This window comes from Jaculus jaculus, chromosome 1, assembly GCF_020740685.1.
Source record: "Jaculus jaculus isolate mJacJac1 chromosome 1, mJacJac1.mat.Y.cur, whole genome shotgun sequence".
Lineage (NCBI taxonomy): Eukaryota > Metazoa > Chordata > Mammalia > Rodentia > Dipodidae > Jaculus > Jaculus jaculus.
The window spans coordinates 150,324,666-150,352,233 of record NC_059102.1 but is presented as its reverse complement, the minus strand read 5'-3'; the positions used below and the strand labels follow the sequence as shown (position 1 = coordinate 150,352,233).

The 27,568-nt window shown below is 49.5% G+C and overlaps 2 protein-coding genes across 6 annotated transcripts; one reads left to right on the top strand and one right to left on the bottom strand.

Annotated features, from left to right (window-relative positions):
- Window positions 1–3,710: 3,710 nt before the first annotated feature.
- On the bottom strand, window positions 3,711–12,022 carry Entr1 (endosome associated trafficking regulator 1). 4 transcript variants are annotated; one of them, XM_045142271.1, is made up of 10 exons: window positions 11,926–11,995; window positions 11,670–11,819; window positions 11,130–11,198; window positions 10,300–10,418; window positions 9,329–9,739; window positions 8,063–8,136; window positions 7,576–7,687; window positions 7,222–7,284; window positions 5,728–5,867; window positions 3,711–4,671 (listed from the first exon to the last, which is right to left on the bottom strand). In XM_045142271.1, the coding sequence occupies exons 1-10, from the start codon at window positions 11,993–11,995 to the stop codon at window positions 4,575–4,577; spliced, it is 1,305 nt and encodes a 434-aa protein (XP_044998206.1). In that variant the 3' UTR covers window positions 3,711–4,574. The 4 variants fall into 4 exon arrangements, with proteins under 4 accessions (XP_044998206.1, XP_044998204.1, XP_044998207.1 ...); XM_045142269.1 differs by lacking the exon at window positions 11,670–11,819 and having other exon boundaries at window positions 11,926–12,015; XM_045142272.1 differs by lacking the exon at window positions 11,130–11,198.
- Window positions 12,023–12,113: 91 nt separating this feature from the next.
- On the top strand, window positions 12,114–24,755 carry Pmpca (peptidase, mitochondrial processing subunit alpha). 2 transcript variants are annotated; one of them, XM_004654076.2, is made up of 13 exons: window positions 12,114–12,181; window positions 13,222–13,424; window positions 13,899–13,978; window positions 14,154–14,236; window positions 17,698–17,792; window positions 18,390–18,490; window positions 18,965–19,228; window positions 19,443–19,535; window positions 19,614–19,732; window positions 19,870–19,960; window positions 20,119–20,181; window positions 22,428–22,572; window positions 24,090–24,755. In XM_004654076.2, the coding sequence occupies exons 1-13, from the start codon at window positions 12,114–12,116 to the stop codon at window positions 24,257–24,259; spliced, it is 1,575 nt and encodes a 524-aa protein (XP_004654133.1). In that variant the 3' UTR covers window positions 24,260–24,755. The 2 variants fall into 2 exon arrangements, with proteins under 2 accessions (XP_004654133.1, XP_044997744.1); XM_045141809.1 differs by lacking the exons at window positions 12,114–12,181; window positions 13,222–13,424 and having other exon boundaries at window positions 13,923–13,978; window positions 17,700–17,792.
- Window positions 24,756–27,568: the final 2,813 nt, after the last annotated feature.

Here is a 27,568-nt window from a genome sequence, read left to right as displayed (position 1 = left end):
GGGCGGCGGAACTCAAGTGACGTAAACAGGAAGTCCCGCCTCCCGGCGGCGGCGCAGAACACGCCGCAACGCCAGCTCGGTGCTGCCCCCACGCGGCAGTCATGGGGGATGCTCCATGTCTCTGGCATTCAGCTGGTGAGCTTTCCAATGATTTACCTATGCACATCTCCAATGAGCTGCTCAGGACCTGCCCTAGGTGAACATTTTGCTTGAGCATAAAAGGCAAACGCATTCCAGATATGACTAGGCGAATCAGAAAGACTCTAGACTAGCAATGGAATGGTCTAAGTGGGTTCTAAAGAAGGGATGGAGGAAAGGAAGGTGGGAGGAGGTTCAATCACAATGTAAGATGTTGGCTTGAGAGATGGTTTAGTGGTTAAGGTGTCTGCCTGCAAAGCCTAAGGACCAAGGTTCAATTCCCCAGTACCCAGATGGACAAGGTGGCACATGCATCTAGAGTTTGTTTGCAGTGGTTAGAGGCCTCAGCGTTCCCTTTTTCTCTCAAATAAAATATTTAAAGCCTGATGTGGTGGTACACACCTTTAATCCCAGCACTCAGGAGGTAGAGGTAGGAGGATCACCATGAGTTCGAGGCCACCCTGAGACTACATAGTGAATTCCAGGTCAGCCTGGGCTAGAGTGAAACCTTACCTTGAAAAACAAAAACAAAAACAAAAAAAACACAAATAATTTAAAGTGTAAGATATTTTGAATAAATCATATAGAAACCTACTTCTTTGCTAGCCAATAGAATGTCTTAGAAAAAGAGACAGCCAGGCGTGGTGGCACATGTCTTTAATCCCAGCACTTGGGAGGCAGAGGTAGGAGGATTGCTATGAGTTCAAGGCCAGCCTGACTCCATGGTGAATTCCAGGTCAGCCTGAGCTAGGACAAGACCCTACCTTGAAAAACCAAAAAGAAAAAAAGAAAGAAAGAGAGGATAGGGGGATAATGATGCACCCAGAAGTCATAGATTGTTACTAGAAAATTTTCAGTGACAGGGATGGGATGCCTTCCCTGTTGGCCCAAGGGTCCCTGATGCCATTGCCAAAGCATTACAGGCCATTGTCAAGGCTCTTAGTTGACCACTAGAACTAGATGCTAAGGCCCTATTGCTGAAGACTACACATACTTGGGCTTGCAGGTCACTGAGAAATCAAGCTGGGGCTGAGCTGGAAACTTCTTCCTTTTTTTTTTGGTTTTTCGAGGTAGGTAGGGTCTCAATGTAGCCCAGGCTGACCTGGAATTCACTATGGAGTCTCAGGGTGGCCTGGAACTCACAGCGATCCTCCTACCTCTGCCTCCTGAGTGCTGGGATTAAAGGCGTGTGCCACCACGCCTGGCAACTTCTTCCTTATTGACTAGCTGTCAGAATGTTGGAAAGAGCTTTGCAGCATGCAATCTTTTGGGAAAAGGGAGTCATCAACGATGTTAAACACAGTGGACTCTGCAAGCCTTAAGGCTGGCCAGCCAGGTCAAATGTGCCAACTGGTGCAATAGTGGCATATCTGCTATGGAGGAAAACAAATGCTCTCTGATTGGACTGGAAGGAGGCTTGCTGCACAGGAGGGGAAGGGAATACATGCCTGGTACTGAAAGCCTAGTCAAAAGCCTATGGCTGGGGAGGTCATGAGCTAAGGGAATAACAACTGCTGTTTTCTGGCTAACTACAATGTGATACTCACCAAACTGCCCTCTAACCCCCCCCCCCAAGGCAGGGTCTCACTCTAGCTCAGGTTGACCTGGAATTAACTATGTAGTCTTAGGGTGGCCTTGAATTTACGATGATCCTACCACCTCTGCCTCCCGAGTGCTGGGATTAATGGCTTGTGCCACCACACCCAACTCCTCTAAACCTTATGTTTATGCCCATATATTACTGCTACTCTCACTTTTGGTTAGAGTTTTTTTCTTTTTTTCTTTTTCTGAGGTAGGGTCTCACTCTAGCCCAGGCTGACCTGGAATTCACTATGTTGTCTCAGGGTGGCCTTGAACTCATGGCAATCCTCCACCTCTGCCTCCTGAGAGCTTTTCTTTTCAGATGGCAGTGACTACTAGGGTGTCTCACAAGTCACCATAGTGCTAAGAAGCGACAGTGGAGTGTTCAGCACTAAGTGAGACATCTCTAGCACAGCCTCTAAGGCTCAGAGTCCACTGTGGAAGAGGTGGTATAAAGAATGTAAGAGCATGGGCTGGAGAGATGGCTTAGCGGTTAAGTACTTGCCTGTGAAGCCTAAGGACCCTGGTTGAAGGCTCGATTGCCCAGGACCCATGTTAGCCAGATGCACAAGAGCACACACACATCTGGAGTTAGTTTGCAGGGGCTGGAGGTCCTGGCGCACCCATTCTCTCTCTCTCTCTTGCTTCTCCCTCTTTCTCTGTCTGTCGCTCTCAAATAAATAAAAATAAACAACAAAAAAAATTAAAAAAAGAGAATGTAAGAGCCTTCAGATGGGCATGGTGGCGCACACCTTTAATCCCAGCTCTCAGGAGGCAGAGGTAGGAGGATCACTGTTAGAGGCAGGAGGACCACTGTTAGAGGCCACCCTGAGACTACATAGTGAATTCCAGGTCAGCCTGAGCTAGAGTGAGACCCTACCTTGAAAAGCCAAAAAAAAAAAAAAAAAAAAAAAAAGAGCCAAAGGAAGGATAGGACTGCTTACAATGCTGTCTTTCAGACACAAAATGACCTTGATATTCATGACCTCACAGGCCTGACATTACCTACACAAGACCTTCATAATAGAAGGAAATGATGACATCAAAATAGAAGAGAAGCCGGGTGTGGTGGCGCACACCTGAGACAACTCCAGGTCACCCTGGGATACAGGGAGACCCTATCTTGAAAAAAACAAAGACTAATTGGAAAGAAGTAATACAATGGAGGGTAGGTGAGAGGGAAAAATGGGGGGTGGTGGGTAGGAATTACTGTTTTTGTTGTTTTCAAAAAACCAAGAGGGGGAGAGGGAGAGTGGAAGGACTAGAAACAAAGCTGTTGGTTCCTGGAGCAGCTAGTATTTCATCTCTGTTGTACCAGGAGGACCTGCATGTTCTGCTCAAAATACAGAGGCAGACATAAAGCTTAAGCACATGTCACTGTAGATTGCAAGGTTTTACCTAGGAAGACTCAAGAGAATAGTGTACAGGCAGCTCTGCAATTCCACGCAGTGACGCTCTCACACCCACTCACCCGTAGTGCCATGGTGTGGGTCAGGGTTTGTGGGTGCTGCAACTGAGGCCCTCTGCAGACCACCCTGCTTTGTGTTCTGTGGGTGAAGATGTGCTCTAAGCCCCGCCCCCCCCCCCCACCGAGGCAGGGTTTCAACTAGCTCAGGCTGACCTGAAATTCACTATGGAGTCTCAGGGTGGCCTCGAACTCATGGTGATCTTCCTACCTCTGCCTCCCAAGTGCTGGGATTAAAAGCATGTGCCACCACACCTGGCTTGCTCTAAGTTCTTTAGTTGCCTACTACTTGAACATTTACCTGTAACCTTGACAGTGAGCTTGTATTTTTTTTTTTTTTATAAAGACAAGCTCAAAAACACAAAGAAAAAGATGAGCTTCCCTGTCAACTGTGCTTATGTCAAGTTCATCCTGTGAGGCTGCTCAATTATAAACTGATTGTTTCTGTAACACTGTACAACATAGATCTGTTGGGGAGCAGTGTGACTGTCAGGCATGAATCACAGGCTAAGTGAGACTGCAGAAGTAGCACTTAAGAACTTTGGGATTTATTTAAACAGCAAAGTTATCAATCTGAACAGGAGGGGAAAAGGAAAAAATTTTAAAATCCACAGGAAGATGCCCCCCCAGCACCCCAAATCAGCACAAAGCACTGGTTGTATCGTCCCATAGCAGAGTGGTTCGGCAGCCCAGAGACATGGCGTCGGTTCCACGTGGGTGTATCCTTTAAATTCCTGCAGTGTGAAGAAAATATCCCTTGACATATTCATCAAACTCCCCTCCCCAGTTGGCTTTCCAAAGAAGAAAGCTCACAACGGTGAGTTTGGACAGCGCTGCGATGTGGAATGTCTACGTAGGTCACCATGGTCCCGGAGGGAGGACAGCAGCATCCACCCAGCAGAGCCTCCGCACTGGGGCTGCCGTCTGCAGCAGCCACCCTGTGCACGCTGCCGTGGGAGCTGTCAGCTAGCCGGGCGCCGACTGACTGCACAAAGGCACAAGTGAGTCCCTGTCCAGACCGTTCACGTCCGTGCCAACTTGCTTAGTGTTCTAGGACATTGAGGGTGAGCCATGAGCTTATCCTCCAGCGAACATCTGAGAGAATGATGGAAAATGCTCATTACAAAGTGTTTCCAGGTTTGGTAACTGTTAAAAATTGCTGGCTTTTATAAAAATGTCTTTCAGTAGATCAGTGAATCTATAAATGGTGGGATTTCACCACAGACTGCATGTAAAACAGAGGTGTGGCTCATGGAAAGGAGCCATTGACACTGCTACAGGTCATGATTTCAGGGTCTCATGATAAATGCTTTGGCTAAGGCTGCATAGTTATGGGTGCCCACTCAGATGACGTGGCGCAAGGGTAGGAGCTGGTAGCAACAAGCGGTTCTCAAGACTTCTCCTCCTCGTTAACTTCGGAAATTCTGTCGATAGATTTCAGGATTTCAGCAACAAGATTCAGTGTTTCTGCTCCAGACACCAGCTGCCTAAAATGGAAATGCATATGAGGGGAACCGTTACTCCAACCGTTCAAGTCACAGCTGGACTAGAGCACAAGTGTTCCACAGTGAGAACCCTTTAGATCCACCACGGTGACATGCCCAACAGGAAAACGTCCTCAGGCCCACATGCTCACGGAAAGGCTGATGACACCCGTAGCACTAAGCCAGGGGAGGTGGTCACAGATGATGAATGGAAGGTGGATCCGTTCTGACTCTGAATCCTCATCTTTCCCCAGACCAAGCACGTGTACACAACACTCTCAGTGATGTGGGCAGCAGCACTGGCAAGCCATGCCAGTCATGGGGAGAACTATCGAGACTGGAGCTGTTAGGCTGTGTTCACAAGTATGTCAATTAAATATGCTGGGTTTTTGGGGGGAGGGAGTGTTTTGAGGTAGGGTCTCTCGCTAGCCCACGCTAGCCTAGAATTCACTGTGTTGTCGCAGGGTGAACTCACAGCGATCCTCCTACCTCTGCCTTCCAAGTGCTAGGATTAAGGGCGTGTGCCACCACACCTAGCTAAGTATGGTCTTGACACACAGGACTTTTCACTTTTGACAGGTTTATCAGGAGATGTCTAATCACTATCACCGACGACAGCAACTGAGCACTTGATGGGCTCACTGAAACAAGACTGCCGGGAGCTTCTGTGGGAGCACTCATTATCATCCCTGTTACTCCAAGATGCACTGCCGCTGGGCGTGGTGGCGCACCCCTTTAATCCCAGCACTAGGGAGGCAGAGATAGGAGGATCACCATGAGCTCGAGGCCACCCTGAGACTCCACAGTGAATTCCAGGTCAGTCAGGGCTAGAGTGAGACCCTACCAAAAAAAAAACCAAAAAGAAAAACAAACAAAAAGCTGCAGTGTCACTTTCCAGGCTGGAAGGTTCTCTGGGGCTACAGGTTAACAGGAACACCTAAGGTGGTTTTTCTCCTTTTGTCTAGTAACAGGCCTTGAGGATGGGCCACCACCCAGAATTGGCAGCCATGCCAGCCATGTCCCTGGCTAGCCACAAGGCTTTGGTGCCCAGGCACTCACTTTATGGATGAGTGTGCATTGTTCATGACAATGCGGAGGTTCTGCAAGGCCACTTCCGTGTTCTGTTTCACCACTGTAAGGCTGGTGCCCTGGCCCGCACGCAAGGCTTCATTTTCCCTCTTGAAGCTGGAGACCTGTGCCTGGGGGAGGGACAAGTTGTCAGGGAGCACTATGAGGATATTTAATAGAGAACTAATGTGTCACTGTTGGTGGAGAGGTGCAGATTCGTCTGTGAGAGTTGGGCCACTCACAACAGCCTTGTAGCCTGGGCTAACCTTGAATTTGCAATCCTTCTGCCTCAGCCTCTGAGCAGTCGGCATTACAGGTCTATGCCATCAGGTCTAGCTGACAAATGCTCTTGCTTAGCTGGGTGGCCCTCCAAAGACAAACAGGATCCAACACCTTCCCCTTAATTCCAGCATGTGACTCGAGTGATGTTCCTGCAAGCACTCACCTAGGCGCTCAATGTCTGAACAAACAGGACAAGGACTCCAGCCCCTCCCCACTTTAGCTTAGGCTGAGTGGAGAACACTTTTGCTATCCTTCCTGATTTTAAGATCTCTGAGGGTGGGAAGCAGGGTCACACAAGCCTACGGGCCTCTGGTTGGTTTTTTTTTTTTGAGGGGGTAGTAGTACTGATGGAACCCAGGGTGTAGTGCAAATGCTTTGCCATTGAGCTACACCCTAACCCCGTTTTAGTTGTTTCATCTATTTATTTTTTGGTTTTTTTTTGAGGTAGGATCTTAATCTAGCCCAGGCCAGCCTCAAACTCAGCAACCCTACTCCAGCCTCTTGAGTACTTGGATTAAAGGTGTGTACCACCATGTCTGGCAGAGAGAGAGAGAACAGTTGCACCAGGGCCTCCAGCCATTGCAAATGAATTCCAGGCACATGAACTACTGTGCATCTGGCTTTATGTGGGTACTGGGGAATCCAACTCAGGTCATTAGGTTTTATGGGCAAGCACCTCAACCTCTGAGCCATTTCTCCAGCTGTTTTTGTTGTTTTGTTTTTTAAGGTAGGGTCTTGCTCTAACCCAGGCTGACCTGGAATTCACTATGTAGTTTCAGGTGGCCATGAACTCATGGTGATCCTCCTACCTCTGTCTCCCAAGTGCTGGGATTAAAGGTGTGCTTATTATTTACTTATTTATCATTTCAAGGTAGGGTATCACTGTAGCTCAGGCTGACCTAGAATTCACTATGTAGTCTCAGGGTGGCCTCGAACTCTCGGAGATCCTCCTACCTCTGCCTCCCGAGTGCTGGGATTAAAGACGTGTGCTACCACGCCCGGCTCAAGGCTACTGTTTTTTGAGACAGGATTTCACACTGTAGCCCTAGGCTGGCCTTGAACTTGCAGGCATCCTCGTGCCTCAGCCTCTGTAATGCTGAAATTATATGAGTAACCACTATGCCTGACTCCCATTTTCCTGAACTCATACCTATGAGACATCACAAATGAAAAGCAAACACTTAGCCCAGTTTCTCTAATTACCTGGAGCAAGCTTACTTCCTGTTTCAGCTTTACCACATGATTTTCTGCCTTTATAGCCCGTTTCTGTTGCCCAAAAGAGAAAGACAAACAGGATCACTGAGGCAGTCAGTACAGGACGCCCACCCTGACAGGTAGTGAACTAGTCTCCCTCCATGATGCCTGTGCCTGAGACCCAGACTCTGTCTTTGCTCACCAAAAGCCTCAGGGACAACCCATCATGAAGCAGTGTGCCCTCACCACCAAGGGACACCTGCTGGACCTCAGGGTGCAGCTGTAGGTTCTGCTAATGGCAACAGGAACCATTTCATCAGCCTCCTGCCCCACCCACTAGCTCAGAATGGAGCCCCTCCGTACAGTCATTAGTTCGAGGTTCTGCTCGACTTGCTGGACCACCGACTCCAGGTCATGGAAGTCACTCTCCTCCTTGATCATCTTTGCTTCCAACTTCCGCTCCAGTGTCCTCACCCTTAGGAAGGACACCGAGATGAGTTCTCTGGGCCATTCTCAAGAAAACTTTTAGGAGTACTTCAGCCTGACTATCTGAATAAAACCCACTAGGAGCCCATGGAGAGAGCGGGGGCCTTGCGCAGAGGCCGTGACCTCTAGCACACCACTGGGAAGGTGCAGGCACAGTGTCAAACTTTGCCGACCCAGACGGTTCCAAGTGACTTGTGTCTAATGCTATAGAAGCTCTTACACAGAACACAGGGGTCTGATGCTGAAGATTTACCATGACAGCGCTTGGGTTTGACCCAACCCTGGACACTTTGTCACCCCTCAGAACACAACTTCCCTGAGCAGTAGGAGTTTGAAGTGGGCACCTGACTAAGAGTTTACATACATTTCTGTTTGAGTTTCAGAGAAGCTCTGAACCTCATTCAGCTTTCTTCTTAGTTTAGAATTTTCGTCTTTTAGCTGTAGAGAGAGAAAATCCTTATTAGAAACCCAGTGTGTCTCGCTCAACAACAGGAAAGTACTTCTGCTCTGGAATCTTTCCTCTGTGGCGCTGAAGGTGGAAGCCAGGGCATTGCGCGTGGTAAGCAAGCACTGTGCTGCTGAGCCACAGAACTTTTTGGGGTTGGGGCAGGGTCTCATGTAGCCTAGACTGGCCTCTTACTTACTATGTAGCTGAGGGTTCCTTTGAGCTCCTGACCTCCTGTCCCTACCTCCCAAGTGCTGGGCTTGCAGGTGTGTGCCACCACACCTACCTGTGGAACTGCAGGTCACTAAAATCCACCCACCACACACCTACAGATGACCTGCTGCCACACACCACAGCACTACTCAGCACCTGGAACATCTCCAGGCGACTGCAATTTTACAAAGTACTTTCACTTAGGGCACTTAATGAGACGGGCCTGAGTTCAGTTCTGATGAGTCTCTTGTTCATGCCAGTGCATGCTCCCAACCCTCTGAGTGGGAGCCCTCCACCTGGTCACTACGTGACAAAACCAACCCAAGGTAGTCTCTACATGGAGGACTTGTATGGTCTTTTATTTTTTATTTATTTATTTTTTGGTTTTCGAGGTAGGGTCTCACTCTAGCCCAGACTGACCTGGAATTCACTATGGAGTCTCAGGGTGGCCTCAAACTCACAGCAATCCTCCTACCTCTGCCTCCTGAGTGCTGGGATTAAAGGCGTGCGCCACCAGGCCCGGCTTTCTATGTTCTTTTAATACCCGGCTCAAAGCTGGGTTTTATTTACTTATTATTATTTTTTTTCAAGGTAGAGTCTCACTAGCCCAGGCTGACCTAGAATTCATTATGTAGTCTTAGGGTGGCCTTGAACACACAGCAATCCTCCTACCTCAGCCTCCCAAGTGCTGAGAATAAAAGTGCATCACCATGCCTGCGAGAACGTCTATATTCTTTTCTTTCTTTGTTTCCTTCAGTGCTAAGGATCTAACCCAGGGCCTTCATGCTAGTAAACACTCTACCACTCAGTTACATCTCCACTCCCTCCATAGGGAAATCCAACAGCAGGTTATCAGATAACCAACTGTGTTGTCCTCAGTATGAAGCCAAGGCCACCCAGGATGCAGGGGACTCCAGTGTTTCGGTGGAATACTGCTTAGCATTGTGGTGGTGCTACACAGCATGTACTTACTGCTTCGTAACTTATCTGCAGCGTCCGCAGGTGTCGGTCTCCCGAGGATTCTCCGTGTGCTGCAAAGTCTGCACCTGGACTCCCGGCTGGAGATGCCGGGGAAACATGCGAGTCGGTGTCACTAATGGTCCATGGGGGCAAAGACTCGGGTCCTGCAAGCTCCGATGTGTTGGAGAAAAAGGAAAGGTATGTGCCACAGGGTGACGTGCTGCCTGTGACCCTGGAGGAGTGAGTCTGTTCCACGGTAGACGGCATGTAGGCTCCATCCCACCCATCCTCCTCTTCCTCCTCTTCCAGGTCACCGGCTCCTGTTGGGTCTTCAAAAAATGGCTGCTGATAATCCAGGCCATATCCCATGGTCTGAGAGGTTGGAGAACTGTGGTCTAGTCCCAATGGGTGCCTTGATGCTTCCTGAAAACAGTGGTGACAAATGCTATGACCAGGCTGGGGAGATGGTTCAGGGAGTAAGAGCATGAGGACCCGAGCTCGACCCCCAGCACCCATGTGAACAGTATGGCATGGCCAAGCACACGTATAAACCTCAGTGCTGAGGAGAATGGAGACAGGAAGCTCAGCGGGTTTCCCTGGCCAACCAGTCTAACCAAAAACCAGGAAGCTCCAAGTTCAGTGAGACTCTTGTTTCGGGGAAATATGGCAGAAGACACCCAATTATCTTCCTCTGGCCTCTGCATGTGTGCACACATGGGCATACACTGCACAGGCACGCAAAGAAGAAAACCCCGTGACCTGGAAGCCACTGCTCAGCTTCCCTACTCTACACACAGCCTGGAACAACAGAGGAAGGCCCGTCTCATCTAGCAGAAGCAGCCAAGGCTGCTCCAGCCCACAGAGCTTCTCCGCCAGCAGCAAGCGGCCTTGCTTTGCTCCACACCCTCCCATGCCGGTCTCCAAAGTGCTAACCTCGATGGTGCCCATTCAGATGAACTCTACCTCGAACAACTCAGACATACCTTCGGATAAGTCCTACTGTTGGTTGACGTGTCTTCTTTCGACAGGCTAAGGTTCTTGGTTTTTAGAAACTCTTTAAAGGAGAATGGATTAGCCTCTTCAAGGTCTTCCGGTTTGTCATCTGGAGTAATAGATACCAGAAAAACTGTTAAAGGGCTTAAGCACATGCACTTGGGATTGTCACTCTCACATTTCCCTGTGACTCGAGAGACACTAGCAAATGAGAAAGCTGCCCACAAAGAGGACAGTAAACAAACCTACTTCTGCAGTTTGTCCTTTCCCTCCTCACCCACGGCTCCCACAAGGCACTCTCTCCTGGGCAACCCCACCTTTTTCAAAATATAGTACCAGGGTTCATTTCCAGGGTATCACACAAGCACTCTGCCAACTCAGCTACAACCTCAGACTTTGGGGCAAGCTTCCTGATGGCTAAGGCTCCCTGCACTGCACACTGTGGGCTGAGATTCACTTGGGGCTTCAAAGCTCAAGGTCTGCAAAGCTGGGAAGTGTTCCACCTTCCTGGGACCTTTTCTCCAGGCAACCTGACTACTATACTTCAACCCTTTATCTGAATCATTTTCAGGTGTCAATGTGTACAAAGTGGGCTCCTATTATCTATGCCCTGTTACCTTGGCAGGTCCCCTGGATGTCATTTTCGACATCCTGGAAATCTCCAACATCTTATCTCTCCTCCCCACCTGCTCTTTTGGGTTCCAGGTACACCCTTTATATATATATGTATATCCTGTCAACTGGGCACCCCAAGGTCAGACCATTGCCTTGGCACTGTGTTGGATGGGGAGGAAAAGAAATAAGCACTGAGCTACTCTACCTCCAAAACGTGTTTCGTGGGCTCCTGATGGACTTTGCTTTGTACATTTTCCCTTTCCATAGCCAAAATCTGTAAAGAGACATTGTCACCCCAACAGCTCTAGGACTGCACTGTTCCCCACGGTGGTGGAGGCCCTGCAGTTGATTCTCACTGAACAGGGAGCTTAAGGAACAGGTCAGGGGTTCCCAAGCTTGCAGGTGACCTGACTCCTGCTGACTAGCCTTGTCTGGTCTGGGGACTGTAAGGATGCCGCGAGAGGGGACGATGAACACAGTTCCTCGGTCTTGTGACGCTGGAAAAAGCGATCTACAGACACCTGCACACCTTGTGTGTGCTCACAGTGCGGCTGCCAGGGTGGAACGCGGGGGTGGAAGGAATTCCAGGACCAAAGTAGGTTTTTGGCCCGCAGGTGTTTCCAGTTCTCCTGGCCTCGGCGGCACCTGGAAGCCTGAGCTGATTTCACTGGGCACTGACCTTCCTGCACTGGGGCTGGCTGTGCGGAGGTGCACTCCAAGACCAGACCATGATCCCCAGCCTCACCTGTGTCTCCCACCGAAGCCAGCACCGGGCTGGGCACATAGCACATAAACGTCGGCCGAAAGCCGAGGAGGTGGGGGTGCAGGGCCCCGCCACGGGAGCGCTCACAGTCTAGCTGGGGGAGGCAAGACCGGCGCTCATAGAACGCAGGAGCTGCAAGCGACAACGAGAGCGGCTTCACCGCGGGCCGCCGCACAAGCCCGGACCGCCCCTTCCTCTTCCCCCTCCCCAGCCCGGGCCTGGCTTCGAAGCCGCTCACCGTCGGGAACGACGAGGCTCCGAGTCCGGGACAGCGGGGGCGCGCCAGGGCGGCGCGCGTAGCCCGACATCGCCGCGCCCGCTAGCCCGGCGCCGGCTCCATGACCCCCCGCAGCCGGCCGGAAGCCAGCGCCCCGAACGCGGAGCGCGCGGCGGAAGCGGAAGTGACCGCAGAAGCGCGGCGGCGCGATGGCGACGGCGGTGTGGGCGGCCGCGCGGTTGCTGCGGCGTTCGGCGGTGCGGGGCCTGCCGCCCAGGTGAGTCGGAGCTGGCTACGGTCCAAGTCCCCGGGGAGGGCGGGTCCGCGGGCCCGGACGTCCCTCCGAGCGCCCTGGGTGTGTGTGCGTGCGTGCGTGCGTGGAGAGGGAGCGACGCGCACCGACCGACCCGTCCGCACCGAGGGCTCTCCGGAGCTGCTCCGACTGGAAATGACGGCAGAGGTGGGAAGGTTCCGACCTCTGCTCCGCTGGAGGGTGGACGGTCCCGGAGCTGGGCTATAGCTTTGGGCTTGACCGAGGAATCGCCGGGACCTAAGAAGAGGGGGAGGAAGAGGCCAGGTGGCACAGGGCTTTTTAAAGTGTGTCTGTGTCCGCCCGTCGGTCTCTGTACGTGTATGCCTGTGCGCACGTGTGTGGAGGTCGGAAGACCACGGGGAGCCGTCTGGGCTTCTCTTCCTTTGAGACAGGGTTTCTCGCAGACGAACTGCCAGACTGCAACCCAAAGTCACTCGAGCCGCCTCCCCGCCAACCACCTTCCGATTTTCTCCCGACACCGTCTCCCATTGAAGAGACTTTGCTATCACTTGTGCATATGCCACTTTGCACCTAGTTTGTACTGGGGAGTTAAACCCCAGGTCTACAGGCTTTCCCAGTAGGTGCTTTTATCGGCTGTGTCATCTCCCCAGCCCTTCTCTTTTTTTTTTCTTTTCTTTTCCTTTTAAGAAGTAAGGTCTCATTCTAACCCAGTCTGATCTGGAACTCACTCTTCGGTGTCAGGCTTGCATCAAACTCACAGCAGTTCTTCTACCTCAACCCCCCTCAAGTCCTGAGATTAAAAGCAAGAGCTGTCAGCTTGGCCCAGGGTTTTCTGTGTGGGAACCATTCCCAATTCAATGAGTTCCTGTCAGTTCTCACACCCAGAGACCCAAACCAGGCTATGCCAGGCCCATGGCTCAGCTGGGATCTCCCATTATTCCTTCAGAAGGAATCCTTTTGAAAGATGTTGGTCTTCGATGCAGACACGTATTTAAGTGCACATAGCCTAGCTCTCTTGTAACCTACTAGTTTCCCCACTGTAGGTCTGGCCTTCCTGCACACCGACAGTTCAGTAGCGGGAGCACCCACTCCAGCATCCCCCTCTCTTCTCCTTTACCTGGAGTGCCCAAGCCCGTTTTCGCTACTGTTGATGGACAGGAAAAATTCGAAACCAGAATTACCACACTGGATAATGGGCTTCGTGTGGCATCTCAAAATAAGTTTGGCCAGTTCTGTACCGTAGGAAGTAAGTATGGCTGGTGGGTTAAGGGTGGGCGCTCATCTTTTAGCAGTTATCATTAGCATATCTGTTATGAACTGCCCCACGGAGAAATATGTTAAGTATGAAAACTGACAGAAGGCAGAAGATGGCCATTTTTGATGGTGGCTTGTGGGATGAGGTCCCTCTGCCCACCTTTTACGTATCTGTAATTCTAAAACGGGTGTCCGGCCTTTTGGCATTGTGACTTAACCTTCATGTACTAATGTGCTGGGCTGTGCTTGTAGCTATCCTGAGATGCTTGTGACACGTAAGCCCGGGCAGCAGAGAACTGCATAAGTGTTGCCGTGACACCATCAGCAGCATCCTTTTCACTCCCATTATCACTGACTGACTGGCCAAGTCACAGCCATGATTCTGAGTGCTCTCTCAATTAAATGTTTTGAATATTTGAATTGAATGTTTTGAAATTTAACCTATTAATTTTCCTTTTGTTGCCAGTTCTTATTAATTCAGGATCAAGATATGAAGCAAAATATCTTAGTGGAATTGCCCATTTTTTGGAAAAATTGGCATTTTCGGTCAGTGTCCCGTTTCTTTTTGGTAACTTTTTAAAGAATGATTGTCTTAAATGATTTATCCTGATGCTAATAAATACGTTAATAAAATGCTTTGGTTTTATGTGCTTCGAAGCGAAGGTACATTTTTTTCTTATTTTGTTTTAGACTGCTTAGTTATGCTTTCTTATTTTTATAGTCTACAGCTCAATATGACAGCAAAGATGAAATTCTGCTTACTTTGGAGAAGCATGGTGGTATCTGTGACTGCCAGACCTCAAGGTACTTTGTGTGCATGCAGAACTGTCCTCAGCCTTCCCTTTTTTTTTTTTTTTTTTTTTTGAGAGAGAGAAGTGGTACACCAGAGTCCCAGTCACTGCAAACAAATCCAGACACGTGTGCCACTTCTGTGCATGCATGGCCTTGTGTATCTGGCTTAAGTGGGTTATGGAGAGTTGAACCTGGTTCCTTAGGCTTTGCAGGCAAGCACCTTAAGCACTAAGCAGTCTCTCCAGCCCTGTCCTCATCCTTGCTCAGAGTCCCTCCCATTAGAGAGGCTTCAGAGATTAGTGGCAGGGCTGATGGAATATCGGGTGGAGAATTGGAAGCAACACTGACATGGAGAGTGAGAAAGTCCCTGGAAGGACACTTACTGAATCAGTTCAGTGAGGACGCCCAGAGCATGCCTTGTTCCCCAAGTGCTCGCAGATCCGGTATGGACTAGCCAGGGCGAACAACGAGCTGGTAGTAGGGCAAGGGATCATAGCAAGTGTGACATTAGGGTCTGGAGAGATTGCTCAGTGGTTAAGGTGCTTGCCTGCAAAGCATAACAACTGGAGTTCAGTTCTCCAGTACTCATGTAAAGCCAGGTGCACAAGGTGGGATGCATGTGTCTAGAGTTCATTTTAGTGGCTAGAGGCCCTGGTATGCCCATTTTCTCTCTGCCAGGTATGGTGGTGTATGCCTTTAATCCCAGCATTTGGGAGGTAGAGGTAGGGTTGCTGTGAATTCGAGGCCAGCCTGAGAATACACAGTGAAATCCAGGTCAGCCTGGACCAGAGTGAGACCCTACCTCAAAAAAAAAAAAAAAAGATAGAAAATGTAACATTATAGTCTGGAGAGATGGCTTAGTGGGTAAAGGCACTTGCCTGCGAAGCCTAAGGACCCAGGTTCAATTCTCCAGGTCCCATGTAAGCCAGATGCACATGGTGGCACATGCATTTGGAGTTCGTTTGTAGTGGCTAGAGGCCCTGGCATGCTTATTCATTCTCTCTCTGTGTCTGTCTAATAAATAAGTAAAAATAAATCTTTAAAAAAATTAAAAAAAAGAAAATGTAACAGTGGGGTTCCTCCTAAAGGGGTCTTGATGGACAAGGCAAGGACATCCCCTCAAGGTAGCAGTGGGCTGTTTGGGACAGGGAAGGGTGGGTGGAATACAGGTATGGGGGACCTGGGTTGGTCTTCAGTGAGCAGACACATTCAGAAAGCTCTGGCCATGTGAAATGGTGGACATTAATCAGACTGCTAAAACTGTCACTTACCTAAGCTTGAGCACCTTAGCAGTGCATGGTGGTTCATACCTGTAATGCCAGCACTCAGAAGGCTGAGGCAGGATGGCAGGGAGATTTTTGTTTGTTTGTTTTTTTTTTTGTTTTTTGAGGTAGAGTCTCACTCTAGATCAGGGTGGCCTTGAACTTACTACGATTCTCCTACCTCTGCCTCCCAAGTGCTGGGATTAAAGGCATGCGCCACCATACCCAGCTAGGAAGATTTCTTTGAGTTCAAGGCCAGCTTGGAATACAGAGTAAAACCATGTCTCAAAGAAAAAAAAATGATTATTTTTAAAGTAAATGATAAAAAGTGACATAAAAATTAAATACTGGCTGAAGAGATGGCTTAGCAGTTAGGGCACTTGCCTGCAAAGCCAAAGGACCCAGATTCAATTCCCCAGGACCCACTTAGGCCACTTATACAAGGTGGTACATGCATCTGGAGTTTGTTTGCAGTGGCTGAAGGCCCTGGCACGTCCATTCTCTCTCTCTTTTTCTCTCTATCTTTCCCCCCCCCTGCAAATCATAAATAAATAAATATTTGTTAAAAAAAAACCCTAAATACTAAGAACTAAAGTTGGTCAGGAGGGTGGGCTGCAGATCAGGCACAGGGATAGAGCTAGGATTTGGGTTCAATCCCTGCACCACAAAATCAGTTGTGCCGAGGAAGCCTAGTAGGTTAAGTGTTGTATTCTGTTTTTTTGAGGCGGGGGGGGGGGGGAGTTCAAGGTAGGGTTTCACTCCAGCTTAGGCTGACCTGGAATTCACTATGTAGTCTCAGGGTGGCCTTGAACTCTTGGTAATCCTCCCACCTCTGCCTCCTGAGTGCTGGAATTAAAGGCGTGCTCCACCACACCTGATTAAGTGTTGCATTTTTGTCTCAACTTTTCTTATACCAAGTGAAACCTTCCCGATAACACAGGCTGTATCCTGACTCCAGCAGCCTAGTGCACTCAGCTGAGGCTATTTGTTGCTTTAAGCTTCTTCCTTGGGGAGATGTGAACATGTTTCCTCACCCCAGATAAGGGCACAGATGACAGACCAAAACACCAGTTTTGATGATCCAATGAGTTTATTGAGGTTACTTACAGAGATACAGAGACCCCAAAGCAGCTGTAACATTGAGAAGTCTCATCCCAGCTGGGCATGGTGGCACACACCTTTAATCCCAACACTTGAGAGGCAGAGGTAGGAGAATCACCATGAGTTCAAGGCCACCCTGAGACTACATAGTGAATTCCGGGTCAGCCTGAACTAGAGTGCGACCCTACCTCAAAAATCCAAAAGAGCAGTCTTGTCCCACCGTGGATGGCGACCTCCGCATAGCTGCTTAGATGGAACTCACTGTCCCTTGATCTTTTCCCCTCTATATACTCTCTTTCCCTAGGGGTTTCTTATGAGCTGTTTCAGATGCTTTTGATAAAACTGGCAACGGTTTGCTGCTTTCAGTTCAGAGGGATTTGCCATACAGCACCGTTGGTCTTGTCAGTCCTCCGCAGGACTGTAGCCCATCACAAGTGGGTCCTTCTCAGGTCATGGGTCCTTCCCTTCCCTTCTGTCAGAGTTTGATTATGTCCTGCTCCTAGGTCCACCCCTCCTTTTTTTTTTTTTTTTTTTGGTTTTTCGAGGTAGGGTCTCACTCTGGCTCAGGCTGACCTGGAATTAACTATGTAGTCTCAGGGTGGCCTCGAACTCTCGGAGATCCTCCTACCTCTGCCTCCCGAGTGCTGGGATTAAAGGCGTGCGCCACCACGCCCGGCTCACTCTTCTTGATACTCAGCTGCTCTATGGTTTTATGCTTGTTTCCTCCCTGAGCTCCTGTACACTTCTGACCCTGACTTGAGGATTGTTAAAACTAGACAGCAGGCTCCCTGAGAGCTATGTCAGCTCCATCTCTGGAGCTGTCTAAAGCTGAGCTCACTTCCACATGGGCCAGTTGCTAATTCATCCAAGTGTAGGAGCTTGGGGTAAGATGCTTCCCCTTGGAAAGCCTGTGATCATGACAACCTCAATGGAACTGGCTGTGCCTGGCTCCACAGTATCTTACTTAAAGCAGGTAGCTATGACTTCTGCCAGGAATTCATACTCTAGTAAGAGGGAAGAGTAGGGAAAATGGTGGAAGGTCTGTGCTGGCTCACAGAGCTTCAGGGTCCTGAGTTGAGGACCTGGCATTGTGGCTTCTTTTCCCTGCAGAGACACCACCATGTACGCCGTTTCTGCTGATAGTAAAGGCTTGGACACGGTCGTCAGTCTGCTGGCTGAAGTCGTTTTGCAGCCCCGCCTGACAGGTGTGGCTCTGCTGCTGGGATGTGGTGGGAGTGGTGGAAGTGCTGTAGCTGTGAGGAAGAGGACTGTGTTAACACATCTCTCTGCCCTGGGATATCCTTCTGTCTATAAACACCAGGTGGCATGCCTACAGAAGTTTTCATTGCACTATCTTCATTATCCTTTGGCCTTGTGAATGGCAAGATTCCTGCTAGGAGGAGCCAGGCCAGGAGGAAAGGGATGCCGGGCGCCAGGGCCATATGTGTGCTCTGTTCACAGCGTCCTGGCTTGGTGTCAGGGGCAGAGGAAAGATGTCTGACTCAAGCTACCCATTTGCTGAGCACCTTTGATCCACTCTGTGTTCCTGCAGGTGTGTTTGGGACTTACTGCAAGTGAGGCAGCCAAGGCTTAGAACAGGTCCACAGCTAGGAGAGGACAAGAGATCGGAGTCCCTAGCACTTGCTCAGCTGATGTCTGCCCTCCCTTGTGCATGCGGGTGTCCCAGGCCTGCCCCCGGGAGAGGACCACAGTGTCTAAATCAGGTCAGCTCAGCCACTCAGGGTTAGTGCTGCCTTCTCCTTGTTGGTGCACACCAATTGCTTATCTTTGGGTTATTGCAGATGAAGAAATCGAGATGACACGGATGGCTGTCCAGTTTGAGCTTGAGGACCTAAACATGCGACCTGACCCAGAACCACTGCTCACGGAGATGATTCATGAAGTAAAATAGGAGCCCACGTGTGCCCCACTTCCTGTAAACCTCCTGTAACAGTGGCTCTCTCACAGGGCCAGTTCCTGCTGTTGGCCTTGCAGGTGGTGGGTGCTTACAGAATAGGCTCAGTTGCTTTTTTATTAGGTTTCCACATAGTCATGTAGCCCAGGCTGGCCTGGAACTTGATTCTCTTTCCTCAGCCTCCTGAGTGCTAGGACTACATGCCTGTGCCACCCTTCACTGCTTCTGCCTCAAGCAGTTTCCATTTCCCAGTTCTTAGTAGCGCCACCTTTATCCTCCTCCTCTATTGTGACCCTTCTACCTATATGTGACCTTTACATGCTGTTTGGAGAAATGGGTTTATCACACTCAGGAGCACAGCACCGCTGCTGCCAAACTGGGGCTGAATGACCCATGCTCTGGCTGGAGGGATGTTGGGGAACCTGCATGTTCTTCTCATAACTCGTGTTTGACCTTCCTCAGGCTGCCTACAGAGAGAACACAGTGGGCCTACACCGTTTCTGCCCTGCAGAAAACATAGCAAAGATTGATCGGGATGTGCTTCACTCCTTCCTGAGGAACTACTATACCCCTGACCGCATGGTGCTGGCTGGAGTGGGTGTGGAGCATGAGCACCTGGTGGAATGTGCCAGAAAGCACCTCCTGGGAGCTCAGCCTTCCTGGGGGGCTGCTGGGGCAGTGGACGTTGACAGATCAGTGGCTCAGTACACTGGGGGGATTGTCAAGGTAATAAGAAAGCTCTTGTGACTTGGACTATGTCCCCTTCAGACCTGTGCTGTGCTTCCCTTAGCATATAGTGCAGCCATGTCACATGAGCACATCTCCTGATTGAAGTGAGAGTTATTAGGGGAGGTCAGTGCAGTGTCTGGTTGGACGTTAGTGGGGGTTTACCACACTTGTCTTGGATTTCAGCATAACGGTCCCTTGGTCTTGGCTACAGGTGGAGAGAGACATGTCTAACGTCAGCCTGGGCCCAACTCCGATCCCTGAACTTACTCACATCATGGTCGGGCTGGAGAGCTGTTCTTTCCTGGTGAGTTGAGGTGCAGGTTAGGTGTGCCAAGGGGAGCAGGCTGCTGCAGGCTGACTGCTATGCTTCTGTACCCTACAGGAGGACGATTTCATCCCCTTTGCTGTGCTGAACATGATGATGGGAGGAGGAGGCTCCTTCTCAGCCGGTGGGCCCGGCAAGGGCATGTTCTCCAGGCTCTATCTCAACGTGCTCAACAGGTTGGTGCCACTGTTTTCTTGTGACCATCTCCAGGCTACCAAGCATGCTTGGACTGTTACAGCCTTCCAGATTTCTCCAGTTTCATGTGGCATGACATGGCATCACTCTCACGCAGCCACCACATGTCCCCTCACAGGCACCACTGGATGTACAATGCAACCTCCTACCACCACAGCTATGAAGACACGGGCCTCCTGTGCATTCATGCCAGTGCCGACCCGAGACAGGTGAGGGCAGTACCCATGTGTTGTAACCTCACCTTACCTCAGGGCTGCAGCCCCGCAGTGCTGTGTGCTGCAGCACCACAACGTCAGAGAGGGGTGGACCTGCTTGAAGGGTCAGCAGGCCGACAGGTGCAACTCACACCCTCATCTGCTCTCTGTAGGTTCGAGAAATGGTAGAGATCATCACGAAGGAGTTTATCTTGATGGGTGGAACTGTAGATATGGTAAGTAAGGTCTAGAGCCAGCCCCAGTCCCTTGGGCTGAGCCGCTGTGCTCTGGAGTTGCTCTGCTCCTACACCAGGCCATTACTGTGTTACTGTGTGTCCCTCTCAGCTCCTCCTACAGAATGATCATGAGTTACAGCAACATTGTGCAAGTGGTGTTTTTCCTGGCTTCGTTTTGTGTTGGAACCGAAATCTTTATTGAATCCTTTTGGTTTTGGCACCCTATTGTAATATTTGGAAGCTTCGTAACTTCCTGGGCCAGAACTCGTGAAAAGAACATTTTGCATGAATATGTGAAAATGAGGTTCATACAGCGTCAGAGAGCACAGCTAGTGTGAGCCTCATGCCCAGCAGTGTTCTAGAAGTCCACACTCACCTCTAAGTTGTCATCTGCACAGTCCAGGTTTTATGCAATGAGGACATGCTCTGTTTTTATTATTTATTTATTTATTTATTTGAGAGAATGAGAGAAAGAGGCAGATAGAGAAAGAATGGGCATGTCAGGGCTTGATAGCCACTGCAAATGAACTGTAGACATATGTGCCACCTTGTGCATCTGGCTTAATGTGGGTCCTGGGAAATAGAACCTGGGTCCTTTCCTTTGCAGGCAAGTGCCTTCAACCACTAGGACATTTCTCCAGCCCCCCCCCCCCCTTTGAGGTAGGATCTTGCTGTAGCCCAGGCTGATCTGGAATTCACTATGTAGTCTCAGGGGGTGATCCTCCTACCTCTGCCTCCCAAATGTTGGGATTAAATGCGTGTGCCACCACACCTGGCACTGGTGCCATACTTTTTCCTTTTTTAAAAAAATTAATTAATTTTTATTATTAACTTCCATGATTATAAAAAATATCCTATGGTAATGCCCTCCCTCTCCCTACTTTGCCCTTTGAAACTCCGTTCTCCATCATATCTCCTCCCCCTCTCGCTCTCTTATTTTGATGTCATAATCTTTTCTTTCCGCTGTTGTCACATTTTCAATTTATTTGCATGTGTGTGTGTGCATGGGCATGCTCTTGTTGCAAATAACTCCAGATGCATGAGCCACTTTTTGCTTCTGGCTTTACATAGGTGTTGGGGAATTGAACCTGGACCAGCAGGCTTTATAAGCAAGTGTTTTTAGCCACTGAGCCATCTTCCCCAGCACACATACCTGTTTTTTTATTTTTATTTTTTATTTTTTTGGTTTTTTGAGGTAGGGTCTCACTCTAGCCCAGGCTGACCTGGAATTCACTATGAAGTCTCAGGGTGGCCTCAAACTCATCGTGATCCTCCTACATCTGCCCCCAAGTGCTGGGATTAAAGGCATGCACCACCACGCCCGGCCACATACCTGTTTTCAAATAATTTTTTTAAATTCATTTTTATTTATTTATTTGAGAGTAACAGAGAGAGAAAGAAACAGGTAGAGAGAGAGAGAGGGAGAGAGAATGGGCATGCCAGAGCTTCCAGCCACTGCAAACAAACTCCAAACAAGTACACCCCTTTGTGCATCTGGATAATGTGGGTCCTGGGGAATCGAGCCTTGAACCGGGGTCCTTAGGCTTCACAGGCTTAACCGCTGAGCCATTTCTCCAGCTCACATACCTGTTTTTAATCAGGAAAAGCATAAAGGCTAGCCATGGTGGTGTATGCCTTTAATCCCAGTACTTGGGAGGCTGTGGTAGGAGGATCATTGTGAGTTTGAGGCCAGCATGGGACTACAGAGTGAGTTCCAGGTCAGTCTGGGTTACAGTGAGAACCTATCTCAAAAGAAAAGAAGCCAACGTGGGCGTGGTGGGACATACCTTTAATCCCAGCACTCTGGAGGTTGAAGGCATGCCCGAGCTAATATACAGCCAGACCTTGTTAGTGATTAAGATTCTTGCCTGTGAACCAAAGGACTGAGGTTCAGTTTCCCCAGCACCCATGTAAGCCAGATGTGTCACATGTGTCTGGAGTTATTATTCTTTTTGCTGTCCATCCAACTTTAGGTTTCTGGCCCCATGGTCACCATTTCTCCCTTCTGCTGTGAGTCAGTTGGCAGAGAAGAATTAGCACAGACAGGCAACAGAGAATGGGGCCCAGGTCCTTGTCTAGGCATGGCGAAGGCCCTCTCTAGTGCAGTCGAAACCCATGCCCACCTGTCGCTGAACAGCCTTTCCCTCTTATTGAGGGATGCAGAAAGTATTTTTGCTGGGACACTTTCCCATGAGCCTCTCGGCAGCTTTACTGAGCTGTAGGTGACCAGAACTTGTGACCTTCAGGTGGAGCTGGAGCGAGCCAAGACGCAGCTGATGTCAATGCTCATGATGAACCTGGAGTCCAGGCCCGTCATTTTTGAAGATGTGGGCAGGCAGGTGTTGGCTACGCATTCGAGAAAGCTGCCCCATGAGCTGTGCACACTCATCCGTAAGTAGAGAGATGGATAGCCCTTGTCTGCTGCACAACTGCAGACTGGGGTTTCCTAATGGCTTGGGCAGGGAGGACAGAGCAGGTCATAGACTGCCTTTCTGCCCCGTCCTGTGTCAGCTGGGCTCATCTATGGTGACTCAGCCTCCCATAATCCTGGGAAAGGCTACCCCCACCCTGAAGGGATTTTGAGGAGCACTAGCTTTTGAATCCAGCAGCCTCAGGCTATACTGGTGTAGCAGAGAGCCAGTGTCCTGTGGCTCTGGCAGGGCAGCTAATGGCTTATGTTTAATTTTGGGCTCTTCTGGGGTCAGGTGGAAAGCCTGCACAAAGCTGCTTGTAGGTAGGGGTATCTTGGGTATCCCCTGTCCTCTGTGGACATCTCAGCCCTGCCCTCAGGAGGTCATTCTTTTCCAATGCAGAGTGGCACCCCCAAGTCCTTAACACCAGTGTCCAGTCTCTGAGACTTGTTCTGTGTGAAAGAAAATAGGCTGATTGGTTGGTGGGTTGCTATAAGATGGTCTTCTGGTGGGTTCTTGGTCTTCTTCCAAAAGCCAGGCTGCAAGTGTGGCTGCTGTGGAGGTCCAGTCCTAAGTGGGCCTCAGCTTTCTTCATCAGACAAGCAGCCCCCAAGCATCCACAGTCCTCTGGAGTGGCTGTGCCTTCGTGTTGCATTGGATTTCATTTTTTTTCCTTCCTAGCCCAGGCTGACCTGTAATACACTGTGTAGTCTCTGGGTGGCCTTGAACTCACGGCGATCCTCCTGCCTCTGCCTCCCGAGTGCTGGGATTAAAGGTGTGTGCCACAGTGCTTGGCTTGGATTTTTATTTTAAGGTAATGTCTTGCTATGTAGCTCAGATTGGCTTCAAGCTTCAGCTCCTCGTGCCTCAACCTCCCGAAGGCTGGAATGATAGGGACATACCACCCTGCTTGGCTGAACATAGTGTTTGTTATTGTCTTGGGAGGTTTTGAGATGGTCTCAGGTAGCTGAGGCTGCCCTTGAACTCCTGATCTTCTGGCCTCCACCTCCTAAGTGCTGGGATGCCAGGTGTGGTAGCATATGCCTTTAATCCCAGCATTTGGGAGGCAGAGGTAGGAGGATTGCTGTGAGTTCAACAAGGTCAGCCTGGGATTGAGTGAGACCCTACTATGAAAAACATCAACAAAGGAAAAAGAAAAATTTTTTTTTTTCTTGAGATAAGAGTCTCACTCTAGTCCAGGCTAACCTGGAATTCACTATGTAGTCTCAGGGTGGCCTTGAACTCAACGGTTATCCTCCTACCTCTGCCCAGCTCAGGAAAATTGTTTTAGGCCATTGTTTTACTAAGAACAACTTGTGGTGTCCTTTGCCTATTCAAGGCTTGGTCGGCCCCAGCTGAAGCTGGACCTTTGGAGCCTGGGATGGGCACAGTGTTGATTAGTGAGCTCCAGCCTGCCTGGATGCACATGGTGCACACAGCTGGAGGTGGAGGGGCAGACTTGATGGTGTTTGCCTGATGTTCCCTTCTCTGTTCTAGGAAACGTGAAGCCAGAAGATGTAAAGAGGGTGGCCTCCAAGATGCTCCGTGGGAAGCCTGCTGTGGCTGCCCTGGGTGATTTGACAGATCTGCCAACTTATGAGCATATCCAGGCAGCTCTGTCCAGCAGAGATGGGCGCCTACCCAGGACATACCGTCTCTTCCGATAGTCTGTCCAAGCTTCTCAGAGAGCCATGGCTGCAGTGTGTTACAATGGGTGTGGACTTAGCATGAAGATGCGTGGTTCTATAAACAGTGCCAATTGAGGGACTGCTTGAATGAGCACAGTAAATGTTATCACAGCACCTGCTGGCCTGCAGGGTGGCTTTCATTCACTTAGAATGAAACTTGGCATTTGGAAACAAATACTCCTTTCACTCTGTAGCTGGAAGGTGGGCCTGGGAGTAAAAGCTTACCACCATGGCCTGGTGAACACTCACTTTTGTATGGGCTCTCAGTGTAGGGCACTGCAGGGACTAGAGACAGCTGGGTGTCCCTGACTAGAAGCTTGGGACATGGGTTTGTTTGTCCTCTCTCTGGTCTACCGCCTGTGTTGTGTACATACTGTCCTGTGCCTGTGATGAGCCCAGCTTCCCAACTAGTGGATGAGGCGCTGTTGGCATGCTCACCTGCCACCGCTCTTAATAAAGTGCCGGATTCTCTCAACGTGTTTTCTTTCATGTATGGTTAAAAGGGGTGGGAAGCTTGGAAGAGGTCTGCCTAAACTTTTCTAAATAGCAGCCTGTTTCTTGAGCTTCTTATCTTTGGTGGGTTATAAATCATTCTGAGCCAAGAGTGACTGCTCACATCTGTAAGCTCTGCACTTAGAAGTAAGGCAGAAGGATTGCCACGAATTTTGGGCTACATAGCAAGATCCTGTCTCAAAAACAGAAAGGGGCTGGAGAAATGGCTTGAGTTAAAGGTGCTTGCTTGTAAAATCTGCCTCCCCAAGATCAATTCCCCGGTACCCATGAAAAGCCAGATGCACAAAGTGGCACATGCATCTGGTTGGTTTGCAGTGGCTAGAGACCCTGGCATGCCCATTTTGTCTCTCCAATTCTGTTTCTCTCTGCTTGAAAATAAAACATTAAAATATCTCCTAGTTCCAGGGAGTCTGTGTGTGGCTAGGTGTTCTGTAGATTCAGTCTGGTAACTAATGACATGCGGTGGAAGGCAGAGCATGGAGATACTAATGATGCCCATCACAGTGGACAGTCCAGGAACACAGTCCGCTGATGAGACTGCGTTGTGGTATACTTGGTGGTTCTCAAATGCAGATATCCACAGATGTCACCCAGGGGTTCTGTGGCAGGGTGTTGGGCCTTGGAACCTGCCTGAACTACCTGGGGCCATCAGAAGGGCAGTATGGTGGCTTGTGTTCATCTGTTTGAGTGCCCAAACCTTGGCAGTGCTGTTGGAGGTGGCGTCAAAGAAATCAGCTATGAAAGACTGGGCTGTGGGGCGTCTGCAACTGTGTTGAAGGTGTCCTTTAGGATCACACTCACGTCACTGTACCAAGTACTGTGTTCCTGAAAGTACACCTCTCACAGCAGAAGAATCTAAAGTTGCTGCAGCAACAAGTGCCATGGTTACCAATGAGGGAACAGGAACAAGTCCTGCCTAGACTGCTGGAAAAGCTTTCCTAAAGCATGGTTCAGAACTCCGAATTATTCCTAAAGATCACATTGGAAGCCGTTAATACAGGCAACTTGGAGCACAGTTACTGACCAAACAATATTGATGTCTGTTGTTGCTGTAAAATTGAAATCAGGTTTTTAAGATACTATGAAAATGCCAAGAATCAGTGAAACAATCAATGGTGGCCCTTCTGTCCTTTGTTCAAACTTCTCATATGAAGTGGGAAGCCTTGTGAGTGGAGGGCACGGCCTCCACAGAAGGTTGTAAGGTTGATTGCTACCTCCTAATAGAGTTCACTTGTGGCAAATGGATTATCCTACTGTCTAATAATCCTTACTCAGAACATTTGGAAAATTAGGGCTGGAGAGATGGCTTAGCAGTTAAGGCACATGCCTGTGAAGCCTAAGGACCCTGGTTCAATTCTCCAGGTCCCACGTTAGCCAGATGCACATGCTGGTACATGTGTCTGGAGTTCGTTTGCAGTGGCTACAGGCCCTGGTGCGCCCATTCTCTCTAATTAATAAATAAATAAGTAAAATCTGTTAAAAAATAATAAAGTTCACTTTAATTTTTTAAAAAGTCAGCTGTGAATGCATCTTCAACTGATTGTGCCTGATGGGGGTTTTGGAACACTGGAACTTGCACCCAAGGGAGGTGTCAGCTGCTGCATGCTGGTGGGAAGCCAGTCCATCGCCAGAGCGGATCAGGGCTGGTGCTGCAGTGGCACTGTGCAGCACAGCGGGTGTACTGAGAGGGCACCTGTCACCGCTGGAATATAGCTCCCTCAGTGTCCGTGAGGAACAGGCCACGAGCCAACTGCCAAGTCAGGACATTCTAGAGACTGACCTGCTAACCACACATTTGTATCATGGTTTAGCAGCTGACCCTGTCCCACTGTGCCCACGAGGCCTCTTGCCCTTTTCTGCTTCTCCCCAGGCCTTCCCTGCCCACATTCCTTCTTTTTTTCTCTTATAGTAGGGTCACCCCAGTGTGGCTGCTGGGTACGAACAGATACTTGCTGGGGGTGGGTGTTTGTTCCAGAATGCAGCCATGTGCCTGCTGTAGCATAACTCAGGAAACACTTGTAGGATGAAGGACAAGCCACTCGTTTGAGTCAGAGCCAAGTTTATTTGTGTTTGCTTTGTTCTTTGACACGTTCAGATGTAGCCCAATTTTACAGAGCCCTAGAACTTTTTTTTTTTTGTCTCCAAATTTAATCTTTTTTTGAGGTAGGATTTCACTGTAGCCCAGGCTGACCTGGAATTCACTATATAATCTCAGGGTGGCCCCAAACTCACAGTGATCCTCCTACCACTGCCTCCAGAGTGTTGGGATTAAACGTGTGTGTTACCTTGCCCAGCTAGGTTTGTTTTAAAAACAACCTTTGTGACTCATATTTCACGATGCCCCCTATTTGGTGCATTTTTAAAAAATATATTTTTTATTTATTTGAGAGAGAGAGAAAATGGGCGTGCCAGGGCCTTCAGCCACTGCAAATGAACTCCAGATGCATGCCTCACCTTGTGCACCTGGCTTACATAGATCCTGGACGGTTAAACCAGGATCCTTTAGCTTTGCAGGCAAGTGCCTTAACTAGTAAGCCATCACTCCAGCCCAGGGATTTGTTGTTTTGAGAGAGGGTCTATATGGCCCTGGTTGACCTGGAACGCACTGCATAAAGCAGGCTGGACTCAGCAATCTTCCTGCCTTAGCCTCCTTGTGCTGGGATTACAGGTGTGACTTACCATGTATGAAGCAGTTGCCATCTTCTTTTCTTGTTTTGTTTTCGAGGTAGGGTCTCATTCTAGTCCTGGCTGACCTGGAATTCACTACGTCATCAC

What these genes read in the sequence shown, in the direction of transcription:
- Pmpca (XM_004654076.2), top strand. Translation starts at nt 12,114, where the DNA reads ATGGCGACGGCGGTGTGGGCGGCCGCGCGGTTGCTGCGGCGTTCGGCG. An exon ending in TTTGCAGCCCCGCCTGACAG is followed by an intron (nt 17,793 to 18,389) that starts GTGTGGCTCTGC and finishes GGGTTATTGCAG; the next exon opens with ATGAAGAAATCGAGATGACA. An exon ending in TATCTCAACGTGCTCAACAG is followed by an intron (nt 19,733 to 19,869) that starts GTTGGTGCCACT and finishes GTCCCCTCACAG; the next exon opens with GCACCACTGGATGTACAATG.
- Entr1 (XM_045142271.1), bottom strand. Translation starts at nt 11,995, where the DNA reads ATGTCGGGCTACGCGCGCCGCCCTGGCGCGCCCCCGCTGTCCCGGACT. An exon ending in TCTGAAACTCAAACAGAAAT is followed by an intron (nt 7,688 to 8,062) that starts GTATGTAAACTC and finishes GTCCTTCCTAAG; the next exon opens with GGTGAGGACACTGGAGCGGA. An exon ending in AGGAAGTAAGCTTGCTCCAG is followed by an intron (nt 5,868 to 7,221) that starts GTAATTAGAGAA and finishes TCCCTCCCCCAG; the next exon opens with GCACAGGTCTCCAGCTTCAA.